The sequence below is a fragment of the Pinus tabuliformis genome, chromosome 4_2 (genome assembly GCF_031772625.1).
Source record: "Pinus tabuliformis cultivar Carrire ecotype Pingquan chromosome 4_2, CPIR1, whole genome shotgun sequence".
In the NCBI taxonomy this organism is placed as follows: Eukaryota; Viridiplantae; Streptophyta; class Pinopsida; order Pinales; family Pinaceae; genus Pinus; species Pinus tabuliformis.
This window is the reverse complement of record NC_142304.1, coordinates 68,140,687-68,161,617: the sequence shown is the minus strand read 5'-3', so window position 1 is coordinate 68,161,617 and position 20,931 is coordinate 68,140,687. Positions and strand designations below refer to the sequence as shown.

The window sequence follows — 20,931 nt, the reverse complement described above, 5'->3', positions numbered from 1 at the left end:
CGGACCGGGGGTTTGAGCACACCATTGAGCTTGAGCAGGGCATACAAGCAGTGATCACTACCCCCTATAGGCATCCCAAGGCCTATTGGGATGAGATTGAGCGGGCCATTCAGGAGTTGCTGGCTCTTGGGCACATTCGGTTGAGCATGAGTCCTTTTGCTTCTTCCGTGGGGTTGGTGAAGAAGAAGGACGGCACATTGAGGATGTGCATTGACTACAAGTCCCTGAACAAGAAGACCCTGAAGAACAGGTACCCCATACCCAGGATCAATGAGTTGATGGATGAGTTGAGAGGAGCACGGTTCTTCTCAAAGATTGATTTGAGATCTGGGTACCATCAGATACGCATGATGGAGCAGGACATTCCAAAGACCGCCTTCAGGTGTCACTATGGGCACTTTGAGTTTTTGGTGATGCCCTTCGGGCTAACCAACGCCCCAGCTACATTCCAGTCCTGCATGAATCACATCTTCCGCAGTCACTTAAGGAAGTTTGTGTTGGTGTTCTTTGATGATATCCTCATTAACAGCAGGACTTGGGAGGAGCATCTCCAGCACATTGAGACAGAGTTGCGCATCTTGGAGGCGAAGCAGTTCTATGCCAAGCTCTCCAAGTGTGAGTTTGGGTTGACGAAGTTGTTGTACTTGGGACACATCATAGGGGTGGTCGGGGTGAGAGTCCACGAGAAGAAGATCAGGGCCATCAGAGATTGGCCGGAGCCGAGGAATGTGACAAAACTTCGGGGATTCATTGGCATTTGTACTTACTACCGGAAGTTCGTCAAGGGTTTCTCACAGCTTGCTGCACCCCTGACAGATCTGACGAGGAAGGGGGCATTCAGTTGGTCGGATACAGCGCAGCGAGCCTTTGACAGGCTCAAGGAGGTTATGAGCAGCTGCCCAGTGCTTGCATTGCCGGATTTTTTGCAGCCATTTGTTTTGGAGTGTGATGCGTTGGGAGAGGGGATCAGCGCAGTGTTGATGCAGGGAGGTCACCCTATAGCCTTTGAGAGCCGGAAGCTCCTTCCACACGAGAGGTTGTATTCTATATACAACAAGGAGATGCTGGCCATTATGCATGCATTGGCCAAGTTCCAGCAGTATTTAGTGGGTAACAGGTTCAGGGTGAGGACTGATCACAACAGCCTCAAGTTCTTTTTGGAGCAGAAACAGCTACAGGAGAGGTAGCAGAAGTGGATCAGTAAGATCCAAGCGTATGACTTTGATATTGAGTATGTCAAGGGTAAGAACAACGTGGTAGCAGATGCCCTTTCACATAGACCAGCCACGTTGTCTCTTATGAGCTTGGGCACAAACTGGAGGGCTCGACTCTTAGTAGAGTACTCCAAGGACAGATTTGCATGTGAGGTCCTGGATGGGCAAGTGACGGATGACAGGTACAGGGTGGTCGATGAGATCATCTACTACAGGGACCAGATCTTCTTGACTGAGAGATCTCAGCTCAAGAAGAAGATACTTCAAGCATCACATGATTCACCATTGGCCGGCCATCAGGGGTTTACCAAAACCTACAGGGCCATTAGAGAGAGGTTCTCATGGAAGGGCCTCAAGGAGGACGTACTCCAGCATATCCGGGAGTGCGATATTTGTCAGAGGAACAAGGGGGAGATGAGCCATCCCGCAGGATTATTGTAGCCTCTTCCCATTCCGAAGGGGAAATGGGAGTGTATCTCGATGGACTTCATCACACGGTTGCCCATGGTACAAGGCAAGGATTGTCTCTTTGTCGTCGTTGATCGACTGACAAAGTACGCACATTTTTTCGCCATATCCGCACACTACACAGCAGCGCAGGTGGCCGAATTGTTCTTCAGAGAGGCCTTTAGGCTACATGGTCTTCCTAAGACCATCGCAGTGACAGGGACAGACGTTTCATGGGTGGGTTTTGGTAGAAGCTTTTCCGGTTGGTGGGGACGGAGTTGACACCGAGTACCAGTTATCACCCACAAACGAACGGGCAGACAAAGATAGTTAACAAGTGGCTGGAGGGCTACTTGCATAACTATGTCAGTGGGCAACAGCAAGCATGGTTGAAGTGGCTGCATCTGGAGGAGTATTGCTACAACACTACACATCACATGTCCATTGGTATGTCACCATTCTATGCTTTGTATGGATATCATCCTTTATCTTTTGTTGACATGATGTTTGATGCTAGCAAGGCTCCAAGAGCTAAGATTTGGATCCAAGAGAGTCAGGATATTCTCCGAGCTCTCAAGGATAATATGGCTACAGCACAGAACTAGCAGAAGCTGTATGCTGACAGGGGTCGGGTGGAGAGACAGTTTGAGGTAGGGGACTTGGTCTACCTACGATTACAGCCATACCAACAGTCGTCACTGAAGCAAAAGGGAGCTGAGAAGCTCAAACCCCGCTTTTATGGGCCATACAGGGTGATACGCAGGATTGGACAGGTTGCGTATGAGTTGGCGCTGCCTCAAGGCAGCAAGATTCATAATGTTTTTCATGTATCATGCCTGAAGAAGGCATTGGGGCAGCAGGTGACAGTGACAGATGAGCTACCACCCACGGATGATGAGGGGCATTTGGTGTTGCAGCCAGAGGCTATTATTGATACCATGGAGAGGCAGCTACGAAGCAGGATGGTCCGGGAATTCTTGGTGAGGTGGAAGAATTTACCGGATGAGGATGCCACTTGCGAGAGTGAGAAAATTTTGCAGCATCAATCACTTTAGTTGCTTGAGGACAAGCAACATTTTGCCGGGGGAGACTGTAATATTCCTAATTAACCATGGCTAATTGGAATATTCGATTTTGCTCAATTTTGCCTTCTATAGCTATTTATAAATAAAATGGTGAGGAAAGGGTGACATAACTCAGTTTTTGAATAAAGTCACTCCCTAGTAGCACAACGTTGTAACTTAAAAGGGGAGCCAAGGGGGGCCAAAGGACAACGTAGAGAAGGGGCCCACGTAGACACTTGGAGGGACTGCGCAGATGGAGAGGAGCACGTGGCAAGAGAGAGGCTACGTTGGAGGAGGTGGGCCTTAGGGTTTTGAGAGAGGCCAACACTATAAAGGAGAGAGGAGCCTCCTCATTTTGGCATTGGATTCTGTTGCATTTGAGCTAGTCACTTCGACTTAGAGCACGCTAGCTGTTTAGCCTATCTGCAGCACTGTATAGTGCATCGAGTGTCTTCGTTCGGAGATCTCACCCTTAGCCCCGGGGGACTTCGAGTGCCTGCTCGGGTAAGGTAGTTTCATCAGTCTTTTGCAGGAGGATCGATCTTTGGAGTTGAGGAGGAGCTGAGCATTTCGATGACTGCGCAGTCTTAAGAGAGAAGGACGCAGTCTCTTTTGGTAGGAGCTCCGGATTGGGTTTATGTGGAGGATTTGAGCTGGGAGATTGAGCAAGGGATCAACCCTTGCATATTGGAGGATTTTGGCAGAGTCTCGGGCAGAGTTTTGGAGGATTCTCTTCAGTGGCAGCGCAGAGCCTTGAGGGATAGCGTAGATCCTCAAGGGGGTGATTTTCGGGGGTCAGCTATTTTAGGAAAGCTTTCTGGGCTTTTCTGGGTTTATTGAGCAGAGGCTGATTCTAGAGTTTCAGCATTTTCTGAGGAGGGGAACAGCCCCAAATCCTCACTTGATCCCAGCAGTAGCAGCAGCACAGTAGTTCTCCAACAGCTTGGATGCAGTTTAGAGAGAGAGGCCATTTCCTTACCATTCTGAGTGTATTTCTTCACTTGCCTTGTGCAAGTCGAGGTGCTATCTTTCTAATCACCTCTTGTACTCTTTCCATTACTCAGTATAATAAAGTGGCTCAGCATTTCTCTCTGCATTTCTTGAGTATCTGCTTACATTCCATGTATACATTATCATATGTAACACTACTGTTATTTTTATCTCTTTGAGCTTCCCGGCTACTATACCACTTGTGTGTTTTTCCCCTATACTCTTAGATAGAGTCTGCAAAGGGCCAGGTAGCCTCCAGATCTCGTCCTCTTTTCAGAGGCGACATATCTAGTAAACGCCCTCCCAGTCCATCTCTGGTTGGAGTCTGCTTATGTTTGAGGGATATCCCTGAAAAGGGATATTACAATGGAGCTTCCAACTATGTCATCTGGAAGGCAAGGTTGTCCTTCCTTCTAGATGAATATGGCCTGAAGACATATATTGATGCAATGGTAACAGTTCCCACAGATGCAGAACAACTAAAGGAGTACAAGAAGGAGATGGCACTGAAGAGGTTGATCCTAGACAAAATTCAGGATCATAACGTCTCACATATAGCAGAGAAGGGAACGACCAAAGAGATGTGGGAGACTCTCTCCACATTATACCAGGGTACTTCTGAGCAACGGAAGATGTACTTAGAGAAGAAGCTGAGATGCAACCAAGATGTAGAATGGGGAAGGCATAGACCCCTTCCTCACCAAGATTCAGGAGGTCCGAGACCAGTTGTCAGCTATTGGGGTAGCACCTCAACCCACAGAGCTTGTCAGATTGGCACTGAATAGTGTCTCTGAGGAGTGGCAAGTCTTTGTCCAAAGCATATTGGGCAGAGATAAGCTACCAGAGTGGGACAGGATGTGGGCTGACTTGCAGTAGGAGGAGTTGAGACAAGCTCTAGTGAAGAGCTCCATCAATGGCAGCAACAGTGAATCGAAGCAGGTGAAGGAGGAGAGGAATGTGGCACTCGCATCAAAGAGTCCCAATCAGGGACAGGGGGAGCAGCGAAAGAAGAAGAAGGACCTATCAAAGATCAAGTGCTTCAGATGTGGTGAGCTTGGTCACTACAACACCTAATGTCCTCTCCGGAAGAAGGACAAAGAGGAGAAGCAGGACCAGCAAGCAACATCAGTAGAGATCGATAGGCTATCGTTCGGGCTAGAGGAAGACTTCGCCATGTTCGCTGACATACCCCCATGAGTCAAGTGGGGTGATTTGGTGTCGTAGCCACAAAGCGCTACAAATGGGCAAGATTCTTGAGAAGGCCCACCTTGCTACGGGGGCCCACAGTGTTTAGTAGCAAGATGTATCTATGACAGTAGATGCAGTCAATGCCAGAGTGATAGATGCAGAGTCTAGTTGCAGTCAAATGCTAGGGAGCGTAGTGCAAAGTTGGTAGCAGTGTAGGCGGCACATTACAGAGTCATCAACAGCGTAGATGCATCAGTGACGACGCAAATACTAGCAGCAGTCAGAGACTCGAGAGACAGACGCATCACACTGATCACAGGTGATTCAGTATTTAGGATGCTTTTCAGTTGCAACAGTGACAGATGGAGAGGGAGTTGGAGTGTAGATGCAGTGTTGGCAGCAGCACAGATGCAGCAGATATCAAAGTTGCGGAGTAGTTGGTGGGCAGCAGCAACCAGACATGAGCAACGTGACAGGAGATGATGTAGAGATAGAGTGTTGTTACAGGATATGCAGTAGAGCACTAGAACACATTCCTCGCAAAAAGGGAGTGTTAGTTTTTGTAACATTGGATGTGTTCTAGCCCTGAGATTTTGTGGAGAGGCTAGAATGCATGAGATCTCCAAAACCCAGAAATCGTTTCTGGAAATTCCACCTACAAATGACTTAATTAGAATATTAGTCAGTTTTTGAATATTTCCTAAGTCTAAACTTAGGGAATATGACTAATTAATAAGAATTAATTAAGTCAAGGTGTGAATGTTCTAGAAAATCACACAGATCAACTTCAAGTTAATCCTAGTGATCGATTAAGAATTTAAGATCTAATCTTGGTCGTTGAAGTCTCAATAGATGATTATAAGAAGTCGATGGGGCTTTGAGAAAACACTTTAGCAAATCGATTTCCTAAGTAGCAGCAGTCATTTGCCAGAGAGAGAGCCAATGAAGTCTAAACTTAGGGAATATGACTAATTAATCAGAATTAATTAAGTCAAGGTGTGAATGTTCTAGAAAATCACACAGATCAACTTCAAGTTAATCCTAGCGATCGATTAAAATCTAATCTTGGTCGTTGAAGTCTCAATAGAGTATTATAAGAAGAAGTCGATGGGGCTTGGAGAAAACACTTTAGCAAATCGATTTCCTAAGTAGCAGCAATCATTTGCCAAAGAGAGAGCCAGTGACATCGACACAGTGAGTGAGGGGTAGGGACAGTGATCTCGAGGAAATATTTTTCAAATCCGGAGAGGCAGTAGCAAGAGCGCTGAGTTATCCCATAGAGGGAGTGATGAGGAACTGCGCAGTTGGTTTAACTAGGCAGTTCGATTTGGAGAAAAGAAAAATCGTTCTCAGTTCCAGAAGCCAGAAAGAAGTCCCAGAGGGTCGGAGAGGCGATTTCCTCAGCATCCAAAGGCAGAACGACTTCATCAAAGCCTAGTCCGAAGCAAGTCTTCCATCTAGCTATGCAGAGCTTCAAGAGGTCGAGTTTTGATAGGTAAAGCCAAGCCAGAGATTGCTTGTGGGAGAAGGGTAATTCCCTTTAGTATTTTGCCTAGATTTTCTTGTTGTTTGGATTGCCAGTTGGGAATCCATAGATGTACTCAGATTTCACTGTTGCATAATAAATAAAACCCTCACTGTTGCACCGGTTTTCCCAAGTTGGGTTTTTCCGAGGACATTTGTCCAAAATAACTGTGTTATTTTTACGTCTGTGTGCTAGCATTTCTTCCAACATTTATTCTTCCGTTGTTTTATTTGTGTAGATTGCAATGTCATTTATTCAGTATTTGTTGTAGTAAACAATAAATAAATTGTTAAATTAAATTAACAATTAGGTGAATAATTTCCAGTTGTTGCAATAGAGTTCCAGTTTGGAATTTTCACATTTTCCTTTGGGCAACCAAGCAAAGGACAAGAAGGGCAAGGAGGACAAAAAGGACGAAATACATCTCTTCCTCTCTCTCTCAAGCTCGCATGTGTGGAAGGTCTCTCTCTCTCTCTCTCTCTCCTAGTTCGCATATTTTCTGGGCAATTTCTGTTGCAAGGGCTGAAATATTCTGGGCAATTGCAGGGGCCAAAATTTTTGGGTTTCTGGGCAGAACAAGGAGGCCAAAATTCAGCCTAGGGCAGATCAGAAGGTAGTGTTTTTGGATCAGATTGGAAGGCTTGAATTGGAGGGTTTGACCATAGATTTGCTGAAAGTTAGTTTGACCTAGTTTATGACTAGAAAGTCTAGGTGTATCTCTTGTTGAACAGAAGAATTTCTCTATTGAAAAGGTTGTTGGGTTTTTCACCTTAGTGGGTTTTCTCAGTGTAAATCTTGTGCTCTCTTTGTGCATTGTGATCTCTACTATTCTACTGTTCTTATATGCTTGAATTTCTGAAGTATAATTGCTTAATGATATTACCGGAAAAATTAAAAGAAAATCAACATCATTAGAAGTAATTATCAGTTTTTCAGAAATACTATGCTTGTATCTATTGCACTAGAAAAATCAACAATATGGATCTGTTCCTCTAGAGACATCAATGAATGCACACTGATCATTGAAGTAATAAATGCAATACACATCTGAAATAATGCAGCAGCATCAGCAATGAATATTTATTACCAATCCAAGAAGGGAACCTTTGGGAGTTGGTAAATTGGCAAGGGGCCGCTGATGCAAGATATCACACAATGTAGGAGGCTGTGCAGTACCATTTACAAGGGATGCCTCCCTTGCATTCCATATATCAAGGAGTTCCTTTGAAGGTGCAGTTCCAATAAGACCAGGATGAATCAAACCTGGAATTCGAACACCTACATGGTAAAAATGGCTGTGTTAAATAAATATAGCATTAGAATCTCTAATGTTTTTCTGTCTTCTTCTACCTCTTTATTCTAGTCTCTTCATTTCAGAACAAAAGTGGGTGATACTTGGTAATAACTAGCATAATATTAATAACATAGACTATGCTGTGCTATAAAGAAACAACATTCTTGAAAGATAAATGGCCAAAGTGGTCAGAAGTAACAGTGTTTTCAATTATTGCTCTTCCTGTTTTTTAAAGAATTTTTGGAAACTTTTGATAGCAAATATACTAAAATACATATAGCATTGATGTTTCGATTGCAGAATATGTTTAAACTGACCTAAATCCCTTTTACTGAATCAAGGTAGCAATAGATCGAGCTATTACTATAGGGAGAATCAATTCAATATTTCAACATGGTAATGAAGTAACGGTGTTTTCAATTTCTGTTCTTCCTGCTTTTTAAAGATTTTTTTGAAAACTTTTGATTAAAAATATTGAAATACATATAGCAATGATGTTTTGGATGCAGAATATGTCTATGTTGACCTAAATCCCTTCTTCTGAAACTGTCATGTCCCTTCCTAAATTAATTTGGAACAAGACTAATTATTGCATTTTGGGGCAATTTTGGAGATAGTGGGGCCCATTTGATTTTTAGTAGGAACATAGACTTAGGATAAGTTATTTTGTTGTGGTTAAATTACACATGGGGGCCACCCACACTAGGAAAATACACACTCCCTAGTTCCATTTGCATGGAGGTGGTTAAGTAAGGGCTCACGATAGAGGTAAAATTGGAGGGAAAAGTGCTCCACGAAATCTATATTAGGAAGGCAGCTCTCCTCATTTCATTCATCTTTGGCATATCGAATTTCTCTTTGGTTGCTCGAGCTGCTTAGCCGAGTCACTCGCTGTTTAGCAAGAGTTCTTCAAGCGAAGAGCTCACCCTTTCTTCAGGGGATTTCGAGTGACACCCTAGGAAGGTTTTTCTTCATTTTTTGAGAAGGAGGATCTCATTGTGATTTCCAGCGATTGCATTCTGTAATATTCCTAATTAGCTAAGGCTAATTGGAATATTTGATTTTGTTCAATTTTTTTGCCTTCTATAGTTATTTGTAAATAAAAAAGTGAGGAAGGGGGACATAACTCACTTTAGAATAAAAAGTCACTTCCTAGGTAGCACAATGTTGTGACTTAAAGGGAAGCCAAGGGGGCTAAAGGGGGGCACAGAAATGGAGCCCACGCAGACACATGGAGAGACTGCGCAGAAGGGAAGAACATGTGGCATGAGGAGAAGCACGTAGGAGGAGGTGAGCCTAGGGATTGTGAGAGGTAGAGGCTATAAAATAGAGAGGAGCCCCCTCATTTTGGATCATTCAGTTATGTGCATTTTGAGCTATTCGTTTCGACTTCTGAGCACGCTCGCTGTTTAGCTGGTCTGCAACACTGTTTAGTGCATTGAGTGTCTCCGTTCAAAGATCCCACCCATAGCCCCGGGGGACTTCGAGTGCCTGCTCGGGCAAGGTATTTCCATCGGTATCTTAGCCGTAGTTTATCAGCATTTCTGCAGCGGTTTCATCAGCATTCTGGAGGACTACACAACACTTGGAGAGGGACACAGTTCTTTTTGGTTGTAGTGCTTGATTGGGGTTTTGCAGGTGGAGTTATGCTGGGAGATTGAGGAGGGGTCCAGCTCTTGTCTCATTGGAGGATTTTTGGTAGGGTTTCAGGCAGTGTTTCAGGCAGAGTTTAGAGGGGTTTTCTTCAGTGGCAGCGCAGGGCATTGGGGAACTGCGCAAAACCCCAAGAGGGTGTTTTTCGGGGGTCCGCCATTCCAGGAAAGCTTTCTGGGTTTTTCTGGGTTTCTTGAGTAGAGTCCAAATCCAGAGTTTCAGCTTTTTCTGAGGAGGGGAGCAACCCCAAATCATCATTTGTTTACTAGCAGCAACAACAGCACAGCGACAGCATCCTCGCAGAGAGGCCATTCTTGTCATTCTGAGAGTATTTCTTCACTTTCCTTGTGCAAGTCGAGGTGCCATCTGTCTAATCACCTCTTGTACTCATTTTATTGCTCAGTATAATAAAATGGCTTTGCATTTCTTGTGTATCTGCTTATATTTCCGGTTTACATTATTATATGTTGTTCCACTGTTATTTTATCGCTTCTGGGTTATTATATCATTTGCACATATTTGGTTGGAGTTTTTGCTGGGGTTTGATGAATATTCTGAGTTAGGAATATTACACATTCATCTCTAGGTGGTGCATATTACTAGAGGACAAAGTGAAGAGGAGGTCGATTTTGCTTATGGTGTCTTGCAGTGGAGTTTGGGTGAGAGATTTTCCCGAGAGGAGGCATCGGAAAATTGTTGGCATTTGGGAGAGTTTTGAAGGTGGAGGAGTTTGCTACCTTGCAGGGTGACTTTCGCACTTCCTAGGCTAGCGCAGAGGCAGCACTAGGTGCTGACGTGGAGGGTAGAGTATCAGTCTTTGAGGCTAAACTTCACCGTGGAGGTTAAGGGAAGTATGTGGAGAGCTGATTGCTGCATTTTCGGAGCTTGGAGGATGATTTCATTGGTGTTCCTTGTAGGTTGTATTCCTTGAGCAGTTTGGAGGGTAGGGCCTATTAGAGGCCGAATTTGGAAGGTCAAAATCTGGCCAAACCATTTCTAGGTTTTTTTGGGTTTTTGACAAGGATCCCAAATATAAAGTTTCATAATTTTATGAGCACTGGAGATGGTGTTTTCAGCCGTATCTTTGTAGCCGACAGTGTAGAATTGCTAGGGATTGCACAATGCCCTTGAGAGTCAATTTTGGGAGGTCAAAATCGGGCTAAACCATTTCTGGGTTTTTGTGGGTTTTGGTCAAGGAGCTTGGGGCCGAATTTGTAGCATTTTCTGAGCAGTGGAAGTGGAGTTTCTTGCAGTTCTTTTCCAACCAGCAGTGTAGTTTTCTGGGCAGCGCAGAGTATTAGAGGAGCAAACATTTTCCAATACTTGATATCATTGTCTCATCACTTGGATTTTGTCATGCTTGCCATTGAGGCAAGCCTAGGTGCATTCATCCATACTATTGCACTTGCTCCATTGGAGTTTTTATGAGCATGTGAAAAAATTGTGTTGAGAATCGTTTTTGCTTTATATATCACTGTTTGTTTAAGTTAGGAACATTACAGTGGTATCCGAGCATGATCTTGGCCATGATGTGGGTAACCAGTAAGATCATGGGCGATTTGGGCATGTATGCACAGTGACGGGTTACACCATACACCACCCATGGCTCAAGGGAGATTCAGTATGCAGGAATTTTGGGGTGGAATCCACTGGAACGATGAGAGATTGGCTCAGTTGAGGAAGGTGTCAGATCATATCCATTCTTGTCCTTACAGCAGAGACACTAGAGGTGCACAAGTCGTGGGAGTACAATCACCTACACAATGTGGGGAAAGCTAACAAAATCTGGGTACCAGATCTCCTGAAAAGGAGCAAGCAAGACAGGGACAGTTAGAGGGTGAGACGAGGGGGTGCTTTTGCTGGTGGAGACCTGGCTTTAGATATTAAGAGCCTGAGGAGGAGGTTAAGCATGATGCTAAGAGCCCACATGATGGTGAGGAGCACATCGATTTACTCGGTGTGGCGCATGAGTCACCATTATTCGAGACCTCTTTGATAGCCTCAGTTGAAACCTTGGTGGGGAGGATAGAGCCTACACACATAGAGCCATCTGTTGAGGAGGAGCCACCCATGGATGAGATGCCAATAGTTGTTGAGGTATCCAGAGTTGTGACCGAGTCAGCAGGTGATAGATACCCATAGCAATTTCATCAGTTCCAGGTCGACCTCCTAACATTGAGAGAGAAGGTCACCATAGTACGAGAGGCCATTCTACAACAAAACGAGGAGTTGGAGGGCATGAGAGTGGTTTGTGCCGAGTCAACGGCCAAACTGACTCGCGTTGGGGAACAGTTGGATTCCCTAATGTTACCACTTGAATGCACTTTAGAGCATCAGAGCAGCACTCTTCAGACATACATAGATGGGGCTTGTAGCGTCAATAGTTTGCCTCTGCATCTTGGAGGGAGAGAGGCTCACTTCGACATATTTTATGTGTTGACCAGGTCGATGAGATGAGGTGACATAAGCGGTGCATGGTGCAACATTCACCGGATGGAGGGCTTGTCCTACGTATGAGAGTTTGTATATTTAATCCCTCTCTTGGGGTTAGATGGCAAGAGATTCTAAGTTGGTACCCGGTGCAGTGGGCTATGGAAATGGTAGTGGACCGACATGAATCTCAGCAGGAGCTTTCATGCATTGGGGATACCGGAAGCCCAGAATGGCATTGGGATCCAGGTGGGACTACCTATCATTCCCCGGATATACCGGTTGTTTGCGACTGTGGTGGTGTAGTTGGCCTAGCGATTGAGCACACACATTCACTAGGGGACTTTTGGCCAGTACCAGCGGCCTACTAGTTTGTGGGAAGATCCCTTGGGTTGTCTTGGTATGACAGTTGTGCATGGGATCACACGACGATCAACATACTCTAGCGGGAGTTTGTCGGAGTCGGCACTGATAGGCCACCTAACAATGCCTTGCATGGAGCTGGGGATTCTTCACATTTGTGTGGGGCGGGGAGGACATGGAGGAGCAAAGCAGTGGTGGCATTGTTACTGGTACCTAGGGAGATTCATTTCTTGGGTCCCTCAGGGAGGATTTAGAGGGGAGATCCCCTCATCGGAGAGAATAGTGATGTGATGGTGGAGATAATGATACAGGTCGGGTGTAGGCCAACGCATATGGACACAATTTTAGGCCATCACATCCAGGGATGGGTAGGAGCATCTAGCGTGGAGCAGTTGTCTGCAGATGGGCATGGAGACGCATGGGGGTGTGTCGTAGTATGTTGGACTGCATTGTGGAGTGGGAGTGCCTCACATCGCATTAAGTACATGTGGCGAGTGACAGGTGCAGTGACATAGGTGGGACACAGGAGGGTACAGGATGGTATAGCCATAGCCGAGAGTATCCAGCGGTGTACCAGGATAGGTTGCGGTGTACAGTGGCATGTCAAGGAATGCGGCCATACTGGGTGGTATGCAGTGGCAGATGAGACGACGCAACGGACGCTTGGAGCGTTGCCTCCCAAGAGAGTTATGGATAGGGGCACTACATGTACCATTAGATGCAACCCACCTAGGATCGATGAGGACATTGTTGAGCATCTGGGGACACCATGTTTATTGGAGACAGGGCTTCAAGGGGGTTATCAGCAGATCTGAGACAGAGAGGGGGTCATCTGAAGGATTACTCTTGAGGATTCCGACGGACTCTTGATCATACCCATCCTTTGCCAATGTTGTTTACAGTTGCAAAGTGTTTGTTTGTTGCCCCTTAACACTCTCCATTCAGGTAACAGGGCCTGGGAGGCTCACCCTACGCAGTTGGATGAGACACCTCGTGTCATGAGCCTGGAGGAGACTCTCCAATTGAGACAATTGGTAGGTGCACGAGTTAACGAATACAAGCTTAGAGATGGCATGGTTGATTGTCGAGGTAGCATATGTTCCACCCTTAGGCTCACACTTAGGGAGGTGACCAAGAGGGAGTTGCATGGTGCTTTTTTAGTTGGGCAGCTCGAGGCATTAGTTGAGCATGAGGTGCGGAGGACGGTAGTCCTTGTTGGCAGGATGATGCCTAGGCTTCCGGCAATACCCGGGCACATCATCAGGAGCTAGGATAGCTGATCTCGCTATATGATTTGGCAGGAACAGAGCAGCAGGATATTCGTGGCACAAGTTCTTGATGCTTGGTGTCTACCTATTGGATACCTACAGGAGACAGAGATGGGGCACAAAGGGGTCCCAACAGCTAGCAGCATAACACAGCAGCAAGCAAAGAGGATTTGGGGTTGTGGACCTCTAGTATGGTTATGGGATCCAGGGATCCAATGGATTGATGGGATACTCCACTCCTCAGTGAGCCTGGTCATAATAACAGGAAAATTGATTCATTCACAAGTAGACACATGGGGAGTCACCAAAGCCCTCACCATAGGGCGAGGCAGATTGTTGCTTAGGATTGGGGCTAGCCATGGGGCGATAGGCGCTAGCACTATTGAGGCGCTTTGGCAGGTTGGGCCTAACCTCGATCACTGCATATATTGTGACCAAGAGTTATGTGAGAGGAGGTTATGGTACTAGCATGCTAGACAATTAGTGATGACCAGAGTGTCACGGGGTCAACAAGATAGTTTCTTTCTACGTTGGGCAGGGGGCACTAGCATCACAGTACTTAGCGGTTCAATTACCCATAGGAGTAAGATGGTCTCTACAGGAGAGGGTCATCCAGATTTTCCACCGGTTTCTGTGATTCGCTAATGGCATGGGAGACTTCATAAGCATGGCAGGATGACCAGTAAGAGGATTTCAAGAGGAGCTCATGCAGGAGAGGCTTCATTCGCATGGGGATTGAGTTGTATCTTCAGGGGCCCACAATCAAAGTGCATGGGGTGGACTATTCGGTAGGGCAGCTTCATGAGGATTTGGATGGAGTTTTACATCGTCGGGATGCTTTACTTATTGGAAGTAGATAGAGGGGTTCTAACACCCCTATCTAGCAGGATAGCAAGTGGAGCAAGGGGTGCTCCACACTGATCAGGTTGGCTTGGGATCCTCGTATCGAGGGACTCCTTCACTATAGATAGTACAACAATTAGGGACAAACCAATGGCATATTTGGGAGCCTGGTGAAGTTTGCAGCGATAGTGGGGATCCACAGTCAGAGAGGACGCTTGTTCAAGAACTGCTTGAGGACAAGCAATTTTTGGTGCATTGGAGGAGCTTGCCGGATGAGGATGCTACTTGGGAGGGCGAGCACATACTTGAGCATCCAGCATTGAAGTTGCTTGGGAAGAAGCAACATATAGGAGGGGAGGATTGTCATGTCCCTTCCTAGATTAATTTGGAGCAAGACTAATTATTACATTTTGGGGCAAATTTTGGAGATAGTGGCGCCCATTCGATTTTTATAAGGAGATTAGACTTAGGATAAGTTATTTTGTTGTGGTTAAATTACACATGGGGGCCACCCACACTAGGGAAATACGCACTCCCTAGTTTTGTTTGCATGGAGGTGGTTAAGTGAGGGCTCACAATGGAGGTAAAATTGGAGTGAAAAGTGCTTCAAGAAATCTATATAAGGAAGGCAGCTCTCCTCGTTTCATTCATCTTTGGCATATCGAATTTCTTTTTGGTTGCTCGAGCTACTTAGCTGAGTCACTTGTTGTTTAGCAAGAGTTCTTAAAGCAGAGAGCTCACCCTTTCTTCGAGGGACTTCGAGTGCCACCCTGGGAGCATTTTGCTTCACTTCTTTAGGAGGAGGATCTCATTATGATTTCCAGCGATTGCATTCATCTCTAGGTAGTGCGTATTACTAGATGACGAAGTGAAGAGGAGGCCGATTTTGCTTGTGGTGTCTTGCAGTGGAGTTTGGGTGAGAGATTTTCCGAAGAGGAGGCATCAGACAATTGTTGGCATTTGGGAGAGTTTTGAAGGTGGAGGAGTGTGCTACCTTGCAAGGTGACTTTCGCACTTCCTGGGCCAGCGCAGAGGTAGCACTGGGTGCTCACATGGAGGGTAGAGTATCAATCTTTGAGGCTGAACTTCACCGTGAAGGTTAAGGGAAGTATTTGGAGAGCTGATTGTTGCATTTTCGGAGCTTGGAGGAGGATTTCATTGGTGTTCCCTGCAGGTCGTATTCCTTGAGCAGTTTGGAGGGCATAGGGCCTATTGGAGGCCGAATTTGGAAGGTCAAAATCCGGCCAAAACATTTATGGCTTTTTTGGGCTTTTGACAAGGATCCCAGATATAAAGTTTCATAATTTTCTAAGCACCGGAGGTGGGGTTTTCAGCCATATCTTTGTAGCCGACAGTGTAGAATTGTTAGGGATTGCACAATGCCTTTGGGGGTCGATTTTGGGAGGTCAAAATCAGGCCAAACCACTTCTGGGTTTTTGTGGGTTTTGGTCAAGGAGCTTGGCGCTGAATTTGTAGCATTTTTTGAGCAGCGGAAGTGGAGTTTCTTATAGTTCCATTCCAACCTGCAGTGTAGTTTTCTGGGCAGTGCAGAGCATTAGAGGAGTAGACATTTTCCAGTACTTGATATCATTGTCTCATCACCTGGATTCTGTCATGCTTAGGCAAGCCTAGATGCATTCATCCATACCATTGTACTTGCTCCATTGATTAATAAAATGGCTTAGCTGGTTCTACTTCTGGAGTTTTTATGAGCATATGATGTTTGCTAAAATTTTCTGTGTTGAGAATCATTTTTGCTTTATCATTGCTTTTTTATGTTAGGAACATTACAGAAACAAGGTAGTTGTTATACCTGAGGTAACTACATTAGATGCACCTCCATAGGGGTGTATGATGTTGATTTTGCTGAGATTTTCTGCTCGAGCTCTCCAGATGCAGACAGTTTTTCTCATTTCTCCATCAGACAAATCAATATGCTAGCTTAGTTGTGGTATATAGACACTCCACCCCCACCTCTCAGATTACAGATGCACTTATGGATGGTACAATTTGGCTACTATATATTCTTTTGTGATATTCTGTGAATTGCTTGTTTTACTTCGATGCAGTGCTATAACTTCTTCGATCTTGCTATGAGAATGGTAAAACTCCAATGAAATATGATAATGCTTCATAATGCATGATTTTAGTCTTTGCCTTGTTATACCATTGGGGACATGGTTTTCTTAAGTGTTGTCATTTCTCGGGTCAGCTTGTACTGTTAGGAAGCTGATTAAGGTAGTGTCTTACACATCCATCACCATTCTTAACACTTTCCACTGTACCCCTTCACTCCATTCCATCCATAAAAAGAAATTTCCCCTCTCATATTTGACTTGTCAAAGATCACAGAAAAGGTCTTAAAAAAGAAAATCCTAAGTCATTTAACCCAAAAGGCTAAGAGGTAGAGAGCGATAAAGTTAAAAGCCAACAAATATAAAGCTTGAGTGATTTCCACCTTGCTATGAGGCCAATGCCCTAGTCCCTACGTTTTCTATGAACATCTAAAGTAAAAGGGACTTGTTTGATGAAATGAATGCCTAAAAAAGGGCAACAGGAATAGAAAGAAACCCAGGGAAAGACAACTCAATGCTAAGCTCCCTCTTTAAAGGCTTCTATACACAAAATGCCTAGCTCTTGAAAGATAGATGATCATAAACATAAGATCTCTACATCACACTAGACTTTGAAAGTCATTACATGAAGTTTTCCCTTTCATTTCCATTATTTTCCATCACATTAGCTATCTCTACTTAGGCACCTAGAAAATACACTTTGCCCTAGGACTTGACACATCTATAAGGGTTAATTGTTGCTCCTCCATGGTAAAACATAGGCAAATTATAAAACTAACTATTGTTATGTTGTGTTTGAAGAAATCTCTAAGGGTATACCACTTAATGGCACATCAAGAAGTTGGACTCGCCATTCTAAGTGCTTTGCATTGGGATATGTGTACCATGCCTTGGGATCCATAATATTGCATTGGGATATGTGTGATATGCCTTGGGATCTATGATATTGCATTGGGATCCATGACACTAAATTGGGATCAGTTTACTTGTTTTTTATCATATTTGGTAACAGGATCCATTTCATTTTCTTGGGAAATGTTTCACTACATTGGGACCCACGATGGTGCACTAGCCAATGATGAGAACGTGACATCATCACATCTACCATATGGATCACCTTGAGAGGGATCTCTAGCCCAATTGGACACACTACTCACATATTGGCATGATCATTCCCCCATGGACCACACGTGGGGGGTTTGTTGGGACATTCGAGGTCTCTTAAGAAGTGGTTCCATAGGGTCACGGTTTGTTATGGCAGTTATAGATGACATGGTAGTTGACCACTTTCATTTGACTGGGGAGCAGTTTACTTGAGGAGCCACATGTGACACATACCACTGAATTCTCCATATGACATCCCACATGTGTGGGGATGACATCACACTTCTACAGGTGGTTATGCTTTGTTATAACCACTTCCTCACTCTTGGGAGTTGCTTGAAACTTAAAAGGGTGCTCTAGCCTTGGGTCCTTGTTTGACCATGTATTCCCTATTTTCTATGTTGCACGAGTTTGCAGTACAAAGTACTTTGGGTACGAGCGAACAAGTATCCGGTACGGCTAGAAGCTTTGTCCAAATTTACAGGAAACGTCAAGTTGGGAGCGGAAATAATATAATATATTAGAATTTAATAAATATTAAAAAAAATTAAAATAATTATTTTTTTTATTTTAAAAATAAAGTATAAAGATTAATGTACATACCAAATAAAAACAAACAATTAACATACGCCCTTTGCATGTGGAATGCCCCAGCTAAAAGGACAAGTGGCATACAAAAAACCTAAGACATGGCCAAGTATTCATTATTTAAAAGAGCACTCCACTTATAGAAGTATTCAATGCCCATTGCAAGACAAAGAAGACGTGGTCAAAGGTGAAATGCTTGCTTTCAGTGCCCTAGCTGAAAGGAGGACACATGGCAACAATGTGTGATCTTAAGGAAGAATTAAAGAAGCGAAAATGACTCATGCTAAGGGTTGGGTGGAACTTGATTTTAGTTATGTCAATAGATCCCACCAAAAGGGGCGAGCTCCGTAGGGGATAACAAGATCTTTCCTGCCAGTAAGAATAAATCTCTCTTTTGCAGTGAATGCGGCTGTGGGGTTTGGGCCCAAGTGCAAGTGCGAGGTTGGGTTTGTGCCAATGGAGGACATGTTTTTCAAGTATTCAAAGACCACACTACCCTCGCCACTAAGTAAAAACGTTGGGGTTCTGCATGTGGGAGAATACTCGAACGTGCAACTGAATGTCTAGTTTTGTGTGTAATATGTTCGCATTTGCATGTCACTCACCTAGAAGACTCAAACTCGTGACCGACTGTCTAGTTTTTTTTGTGTGTAATATGTTCACCTCTGCGTGTCACTTAGTTTGTAGTTAGCTCTCTCTATAAATATTTTCTCTGTGAAGTTCTATTCGAATACTCTGTGTAAATTGTGTTGTGTGGGGCACTGCCTCTGCATAATGTAAATTCTTTGATTCTAGTGTTTTCAAGAAGAGAGAACTCTGCAAGAACGTATGTTACTACTAAAGTACGGTTCAGAAACTGATTGAACTGCAGTACCGACCATTCATATGAAATTATATAATGTTTTGTAGAGTAAAGACATGACTGTAATCTTTATAATACAGAATTACAAACATGGTTCAGAAATTTGAAAGAATGAAGAAATGCATAGAGTTGTACAATATAAAGAGTTCTAGAACCAGTAACAAGGTGCCAGATATGCACTATGAATTATTGTGTTGATGCTTAATACCATGGTTGGTGTTACTGTTTTAATGCTTAACGTTCGAAGGTTCTAGAAATGCAGACAGGGTTGAATTCATTTTCATGTGATCCCACTAACCGGTACCTAAAACATCCAAACCTGCACAATAGCGCTCCTAACAAGCTCCAAAGCTGTAATGACCCATTTCGATCTATAAGCAAAAGAGTATTAGCATGCATACGATGTATGCATATGATAGCTACATATGCACACATCGCATGCCTCGCACTAGTATACTTAGTAGGAAAAATATTTAATTAAATGAAAAGGGACCAAATCAAAGTTGCAGGAAACGTTGGAGAAGGGTCCGTTTCCGGCCGGAAATGAAACGGAAACGAGGAAACTCGTACCGTACGGCTTGGAAACTTGTTTCCGGCTGTACTAGCCCGTTTCTCGAGCAGGAAATGTGGCCAGTACTAGCCCGTTTCTCGAGCAGGAAATGTGGCCAGTACGGCTGGAAACGCGTTTCCAGGCTGTACAGTGGAGTTTCCTATTCTAACTTGACTTTTTCTTGTATTTTTTTTTATTTTTTCGCTTCTAATTTTTTATTGGGCGACTAGAATATCTTCTGGATGCTTCTAGATGTCTCTCAAGTTATAAAAAAAGAGGATTTTTTGAGTGGGGTAGCCCAATGTTCAAGCCTATGGCCCTAGTGTTGATATGCAATTCATGGTAATGTTAAAAGTGACATTCACCTTTATTTTTCATTTTCATCATTTTACTTAAATTTTCAACATTACCATGAAATGACTCAGGATGTTTGAGAGTGGTTTCGCCCTCATTGGATTTCATATGGAGAAAGTAGAATTTTAGATCTCACTCAAAATCCAGCAGACTTATCTGTTTTTTAGGATTTCATGATTGGGGGGATTGCAATGTTTCCATTGGATTTTGTCATGTACTAGGGTATGGAACTTGTATTTAATCAAGAGAACCAAGCCCTATGCAGGGGAGACTCCCAATAATTAAGAGCACGTAAGGTACTAGGGTATGGAACTTGTATTTAATCAAGAGCACTAAGGTCCTTTGACTATGTAGGAGGAGACTCCCAATCAAGCACGAGACAAGAAATTAGAAATTTCTCGTGGCTGATTTTGTATATTGCTATTTTCATTATGTGATCATTCATGAGTAAATGTGATGTAAATTTAGAGACTTATAGTTTATGCATTCACAATTGGCAATTTAATCATAATGTAATAAATTAGAATGTATCATATATGCTTTATGATTGCACATATTTCTTAAATGTCCATATATATATATATATATATATATATATATATATATATATATATATATATATATATATTGTGTTTACTTGTTTCCAAAATTTTGGGGGGTCACGTTTCGTACCCATGCCCGTTTCGAAAACTCGTACCGGTTTCCCCGTTTTGTGCAACTTAGGACTAAATACTAAATTTTTGAGAAAAGAGATTCGACACTCAAATATACATATTAAATACTTTGTACTTACCAAGTTGTTAAATAAAATTTACAACTCCAATCCTTCTAAGGTAAAAATTTACAATTCCAATCATTCTGATATAAATGTTGATCATTACAGAGTTGAGTTATAAATCATATTATTGTTTATATATATATATCTATATATATATATATATATATATATATAGTATTGATTTTATTATTATAAATTAAACTTTATAAAAGTAAAAAATCATTTAAATTTGACTACGTCAATCATATCAAACTAAAAACACACCCCATCTCCCATTACATATGAAAGCCTTACCTGTCAAATAAAATCTAAATGAAGGCGATGGAAGAAGGCAGAGACCG

General features: G+C 43.5%; 1 protein-coding gene across 2 annotated transcripts in view; it reads right to left on the bottom strand.

The window, feature by feature from the left end:
* The window catches only part of LOC149168271 (uncharacterized), a 333,998-nt gene that overhangs the window by 140,153 nt on the left and 172,914 nt on the right, over positions 1–20,931 (bottom strand). For both annotated transcript variants that reach the window (XM_089428202.1, XM_089428203.1), the window contains exon 4: positions 7,516–7,706. In XM_089428202.1, coding sequence (XP_089284328.1) covers positions 7,516–7,706 — 191 coding nt within the window. The remainder of the gene's footprint in view (positions 1–7,515; positions 7,707–20,931) is intronic.